Consider the following 7,104-nt stretch of genomic DNA (forward strand, 5'->3'; position numbering starts at 1 on the left):
TGTGGCAAACATTGATGAATTTTTTGAGTGCTTGCAAAGTTTCATCATGGAATAACATTCATGGAAGTCGTGGAAAAAAATGAATGGTTCAAAAATACTACTTTCAAAAGCATTTTGTAGCATTAATTTTTTTTGGTACAACTTCCACAAATGTCATTTCAGAATGAAACTTTGCAGCACTCAAAACTTTCATAAATGTTTAGCACAACAAAAATTCATATCTTTTTGATTTTTTTATGGTAGGGGCATGTGAGCTCGAGCTAAGAAGATGACTTTCCCATAAATAAGCTCAAAGGATCACTACCATGAGTAACTTAGAATCCCGGATTATCTGCGGGTAATGAGCTGACTAACAAACCCGATACAGGCCGATATGATGCCGCAAAGGATCTCAAGCCAAACGCAACGAAAAGAAAACACACACATAACACACTCGCGCACACACCGAGGCCAATTCTGAGTAGCCCCGTGAGGCTCGAACGCCTCACGTTGGGCGTCGACTCCATGTACCCCTCTCCAGAGAAAGGAGTTGCGAGGTACTGAGGTCAATGGCACGTACCGTACGTACCCCTAATTAACGGCCATACACATCGGCCCGCGGGCCGAGCTTAGTAGGCGTCCCAGAGGGACCCGTGCGACCAGCAGTGCGCGGCCTGGTCCATCTCGCTGGCGCCCGTGGCCCATGCTGGCGGCTCCAGCAGCATGGCCTCCGCCATCTCGGCCCATAGCCTGGGCGAGTCCACCTCGAACTCCTCGTCGCTCCCTCTCCCGCCCACCAGCTCCCACCCGGGGCACTCGCCTTGCCCCCGCGCCACCAGCGCCGGCTCGCCCCGCACGAGCTCGGCCGCCTCCGCCGCCGCGGCGCGGACGTCGTCCGGGTGCGAGTTCGCCGGCCGGGGCAGCCGGTCCACCGACCCCGGGAAGTTGAGCTGCGCGTCCCGGCCACGCAGCCGCAGCGCCGCCACGTCGTGCGCCACCGCGGCCATCTCGGCCGACTCGAAGCTGCCGAGCCAGATGCGGGTCTTGGTGCCGGGCTGCCGGATCTCCGACACCCACTTGCCCCATTTCCTCTTCCTCACGCCCCTGTACTGAGACTGGGAGGAGCTTGAGTTTGGCAACTGCTCCTTGCCCGACTCGTCCATCGATCTAACGCTTCTTGCCCAACGTATAACGACGGAGATGATCGAAGAGTGTGGGATGCAATGCAGAGATGGATGCGATCTTTGTGGGCTTATATAGGAGACGGGGAATGGCGGGGGCACTGTTGCCACAGGATCGATGTCACTTCATACGTACGCTGGCTACTATGTTAAGCTCATCATTTGCTTTCATGATTGGCGCGCAATAATAATGCCTTCCTGGCAGATGCAGTGTGGAATGGACGATGGATCGTGTGCCGTTGCAGTCTGACCACTCCACATCTTCGGGGACCGAGTGTACATGCATGCATGCATGCATGCACTGGTGCGAAGGACAGCAAAGGACACTCAAAAGTAATTAGCAGTGCTAGCAGCAGGCTCGCTAGCCTTGTCACTAGCAGTAATGGAGCAAAAGTGCACTGGAAACAGGCAACTACTTGCGAAACAGACCATACGCATCGTCACACGCGGGCGCACCAAATCGGTTGTTGCAATGAAGAAATATCATTGTCGTTTAAAGAAGGAATTCACGCCTCAAAGCGATCCGTGCAATTAGTCGTCGATCCTTGCGAGTTTGGTTACAAGCCGACGTCGCCAGATTAACTGCGTGATGCCACCCTGAAAAAGAACCGCGTGACTACTAAGTAGTACTGACTAGCTTAGGCCGATTGATTGGCATGTAGCCTGGTGTAGGTCCGATGTGGTATGGGTCTTTGAAGGAACAGCCTGGAGCTGGACTATCGTTCTGACTTCTTCTGACAGGCTGAGGGAGACGCGTCGAGATCCGATCGCAGAACATCATTTCTCAGGCACACGTACGGTTGGAGTAGCTTGGCTGTAGCACGGATGATTAGGAATTCAAGACGGGAGGGGTGGATCCAGTCTAAATTGGGAAAGGGGTATGCATCCGTGTGGGACCCTTGACCGGACTACGACACGTGTCAACTTCTGGCCGTACGAAAGATCCCCCGGCCGTACGCCCGTACCTCCGTAATCATGCTACGGTGCAATGAGGCATCCGTATGGCTGTCTCTTTGGTATACTCGCTAAAACCATCACGATGGCCAGAATACTTTTTGAGCATTATTATTACTCAGGAGGAAGTGCATTGCCAGTGTGGCCCTGTCCTGCAAATTACGCAAATCAAATGGGGAAGTGGAGACACCTCCAAATCAAATGGAGCATCCAAGTTGAACCATGCATCTAGGCATGATCTGCTCAACAGTGTTGGCGATCAGAGCGGTATAAATACGTGAGGAGGATCCCCATGCATGCTTGTCGTTGAATAGATTGGCATTACGCGCGTTCGCATGACTAATGAGTTAGGTAACTAATCAATCATTGCGTGGGTAGGGCCTTCAAACTACAATACTCCACTAGTGGTAGCATTAGGTCTGAGCTAATTGTAGAAATTTTTCTGTTAGGTCCAAGCTAATTGCTTTTTGCCAATGAAATATGAAGGACATGATCCTACAGAATTCCTAGAAAAGTTCTGCAAACTAAAGGAGGCATAGGGTTTTTCTAAAGGTTAAAATGCACCATTAGCCGTGCAACTATTATGGGGGTGTCAAGTTAATCTTAATACTATGAAAATGCACATTTGGGTTATAAAAGTTTGTTAGCTGCGTCACCCGCAGTCATATGCACGCTGCTTCAGCTTTGACTTGTAGGGGTGGCAGGTTAACCACTGCCATGTGGCGACTTTTTTGCACAACTCATCCCCCTCCACCAAACGGTCTTCTTTTCTAATTTTATGGCCCTTGTCTTTGCACAAAGCCTACGTGGATGTCATCTGGCCATCAATTTGTCCAAGCCATCCATCCCATTCCCACATTCTCTCGCATGATCCAGTCGCCGCCATCCCATATGCTTCATAGCCAGTTTTGATCTTCCATGCGACGGGCCCGGACCCCCCTCTCCACACGACAATGGCCGCCTTTCCCTGAAGGGAGCAGCGACACAGCGCATGTGGGAGGGCGATGGCGGCAGCTAGGTAAGCTCTGACTTCAGTCCTCCTCCTTCCACCATGGCATGCAAGTCGGGACGGAGCCTTCCTGAGCGGCGAGGGTAGATGTGTTAGTGTGGTTCCAGGGGTGTGCCAAAGGAGGTCATCAGCTCATGACATTCGGGCGCCAAGGTGGACTGTGGTTGTCGGAGGTGGAGAGGAAGGTAAGGGACAGGATGTGTGCAAGGAGGACAACCACAAAATTCGAAGAGACGACCTTTGGGGGCAGGGGTTGTGCAAAAAGTTGCCATGTGTCAGTAGTCAACATGCCACCTATGCAAGTCAAAGTTAATGCAGTGCAGATAGGACTGCTGGTGACACACTTGGCAAACTTTTAGGACATAGATATACATTTTCGTAGTATTATGAGCGTAATTTGACACCCTCTAACAATTTTAGGACTTGTGGTTTATTTTATTCTTTTTTTTCGAGAGTATGCCAATTGCGTGCCATATTTTTATAGAAGGAAGAGAATGTATTTACAAGAGGTCACTCGAGATGCGAACATCTCAAGTGACATAACACCACACCTACACCAACCAAGCTAGACTAGATTACTCTCTCACGAATGGATCTAAACCTCCAACACCCAAGCTCGCAATACTCCAATCCCTCAGCCAACACCTGTTCCACTAGCTGTGTTGGGGACCTCTGATCGTTCAACATGTTGAACACTCTAGCGTTCCTCTGTTTCCACAATGACCAAGCCGTTCCATTGACGAACGAATCGAACCCACGTCATGTTCTGCCAGAGAAACTCCTCCTCTTATCAAGCCACCAGTTAAAAAGTGTGTCCGTCTGAGTGGGATCTGGGTGTTGATCCGCAAAGCCTCGAAGCAACCATGCCAAACCTCCCTAGAATAAGTGCATTGGGTGAGTATATGATCAACGTTATCCTCCGTCTATGCGCAAGTGAAGCAGCTTGAAGGCCCGGCTTGCAAACCGTGTCGTGCCCTTCTATCTGAGGTCCACAGTCTATATTGGGAGCCTAGCCAAGCATAAAAAATGCATCGAAGAGGCGCCCAGCTCCTCCAAATGTCTATATGCACCGGAGATCTTATCAAACCCAAGCAAAGCCTCTCATAGACTGATTTGGCCGTATAGATCCCAGACTTATCCGTTGGCCAGGAGAAGAGATCCGGTTGGTCCAGGTCGCGCTCAACCGCAGCTATAGCATGGCAAAGGTTGGCCACCTGTATGTGAGTCACAAAGGAGATGTCACCATTCACATCATTAGTCCATGCATTGTCAATCATAGCTTGTTGCACTGTCTGAGTGTTAAATGCGCGTCCGCTGACCATCTGCACAATGTTAGGTGCAATCTCACTCAATGTGAATCCATGGATCCATCAGTCCTTCCAAAAAACCACTCTTTCTCCATTGCCCACCTTGATCTTTACCAAGCTGTTGAATACCATCTTTGCTTCATGATCTTCAAGCATAGTGATACCTTGCCACGACCTATTAGGGTTACTCCCCCGGAGCCATTCCCATCTAACACGAAGGGCCAACGCTTGCAGCTGCAAGTTCTTCACCCGAGCCCTCCAAATGTTGTGGGACGAACCACCGTGTCCCAGGCAACCAGGCACTGTCCGCCATTGATCTTGTCCTTCCCAGCCCAAAAGAATGCACACATCCGTTTCTCAATCTCCTCAAAGACCCAAGCCGACGCATCAAGACCCATGAGTTGGTGAATTGTCCTCGCCCCAATCACCGATTTGACCAAGATCAATCTACCCGGCCTTTGAATAAGACCTCTTTGCCAGGCGGGTATCCATTTTCTTGCTTGATCTACCAGGAGCTGCCAATCAGTTTTGGTCAATTTTTTGATGAAAAGTGGAATACCAAGATAACGACAGGGGAAAGTGCCAATCGGGCAGTGTAGTATATCCAAGATCCTTTGTCTCTCCACCTCCGAAATACCAATGGGAATTGCAGCAGATTTAGCATAATTGATCCTCAAGCCCGAGGCCAGCCCGAACACATTCATCACTTCCTTGACACAAAGAAGATCTTGCTCCGAGGGTTTTATGAACATAGCGACATTATCCGCATAGATGGACAATGTTTGCATGGATGATATGCCATGGAAGGAGCTGAGGACACCAACTTCTTCTGCTCTGCAGATGATGGATGTGAGCGCATCCATAACAATAATGAACAGCAAGGGGGAGAGCGGATCCCCTTGTCATAGTCCTTTAGCATGGAAAATAGGCCTCCCTGGGACTCCATTAACGATCACTTTAGTGCTAGCCGTACCCATGATGGAGCTGATCCATTTTAAGCAACGATGTCCAAACCCTTTCGCTTCCAAGATTTCCAACAATAAAGACCAAGATAGTGAATCAAAGCCATGAGAGATGTCCAATTTGAGGAAAAGACCTGGCTGTTTCATGGCATGGATCTTGCGGGCTACTTGGCAGACAAGGAGGTAATTATCCTGAATATTTCTTCCTTTGATGAACGCGGATTGGTTTGCAGCAACGATCTTCAGCATCCTTTGGTGCACCCTGTTTCCTAGCATCTTGGAGAGCAACTTGGTGAAGCTATGACGTAGGCTGATCGGTCTATAGTCTCCCACCTCCTTTGCATCAGCCTTCTTAGGGACCAAGATAATATTGTTGGAAATATGCCCTAGAGGCAATAATAAAAGGATTATTATTATATTTCCTTGTTCATGATAATTGTCTTTTATTCATGCTATAATTGTATTATCCAAAAATCGTAATACATGTGTGAATACATAGACCACAATATATGTCCCTAGTGAGCCTCTAGTTGACTAGCTCGTTGATCAACAGATAGTCATGGTTTCCTGACTATGGACATTGGATGTCATTGATAACGAGATCACATCATTAGGAGAATGATGTGATGGACAAGACCCAATCCTAAGCATAGCACAAGATCGTGTAGTTCATTTGCTAGAGCTCTTCCAATGTCATGTATCTTTTCCTTAGACCATGAGATCGTGTAACTCCCAGACACCGTAGGAGTGCTTTGGGTGTACCAAACGTCACAACGTAACTGGGTGACTATAAAGGTATACTACGGGTATCTCCGAAAGTGTCTGTTGGGTTGACACGGATCGAGACTGGGATTTGTCACTCCGTATGACGGAGAGGTATCTCTGGGCCCACTCAGTAATGCATCATCATAATGAGCTCAAAGTGACCAAGTGTCTGGTCAGGGGATCATGCATGACGGTACGAGTAAAGTGACTTTCCGGTAACGAGATTGAACGAGGTATTGGGATATCGACGATCGAATCTCGGGCAAGTAACATACCGATTGACAAAGGGAATTGTATACGGGGTTGCTTGAATCCTCGACATCGTGGTTCATCTGATGAGATCATCGAGGAGCATGTGGGAGCCAACATGGCTATCCAGATCCCGCTGTTGGTTATTGACCGGAGAGCCGTCTTGTTCATGTCTACGTGTCTCCCGAAACCGTAGGGTCTACACACTTAAGGTTCGGTGACGCTAGGGTTGTAGAGATATTTCTATGCAGCAAACCAAAAGTTGTTTGGAGTCCCAGATGAGATCTCGGACATCACGAGGAGTTCCGGAATGGTCTGGAGGTAAAGAATTATATATGGGAAGTCGAGTTTCGGCCATCGGGAAAGTTTCGGGATCACCGGTATTGTACCGGGACCACCGGAAGGGTCCCGGGGGTCCACCGGGTGGGGCCACCCATCCCGGAGGGCCCCATGGGCTGAAGTGGGAGGGGAACCAGCCCTTGGTGGGCTGGTGTGCCCCCCCCTTGGGCCCCCCTGTTCCTAGGGTTGGGAACCCTAGGGAAGGGGGCGCCTCCACTTGCCTTGGGGGGCAAGGCACCCCCCTTGGCCGCCCCCCCCCTTGGAGATTCAATATCCTAGGGCCGGCGCCCCCCCAAGGGTCCCTATATAAAGAGGGGGGAGGGAGGGCAGCCGCACCCTTGCACTTGGCGCCTCCCTTC

The 7,104-nt window shown here is 49.9% G+C and overlaps 1 protein-coding gene across 1 annotated transcript; it reads right to left on the minus strand.

The window, feature by feature from the left end:
* Positions 1-255: 255 nt before the first annotated feature.
* Positions 256-1,189, minus strand: LOC123041430 (ethylene-responsive transcription factor ERF022-like). Its single transcript, XM_044464041.1, has one exon. It carries the CDS (start codon positions 1,140-1,142, stop codon positions 609-611), a length of 534 nt encoding a protein of 177 aa, XP_044319976.1. The 5' UTR covers positions 1,143-1,189; the 3' UTR covers positions 256-608.
* Positions 1,190-7,104: the final 5,915 nt, after the last annotated feature.

The sequence above is a fragment of the Triticum aestivum genome, chromosome 2B (assembly GCF_018294505.1).
Source record: "Triticum aestivum cultivar Chinese Spring chromosome 2B, IWGSC CS RefSeq v2.1, whole genome shotgun sequence".
NCBI lineage: Eukaryota > Viridiplantae > Streptophyta > Magnoliopsida > Poales > Poaceae > Triticum > Triticum aestivum.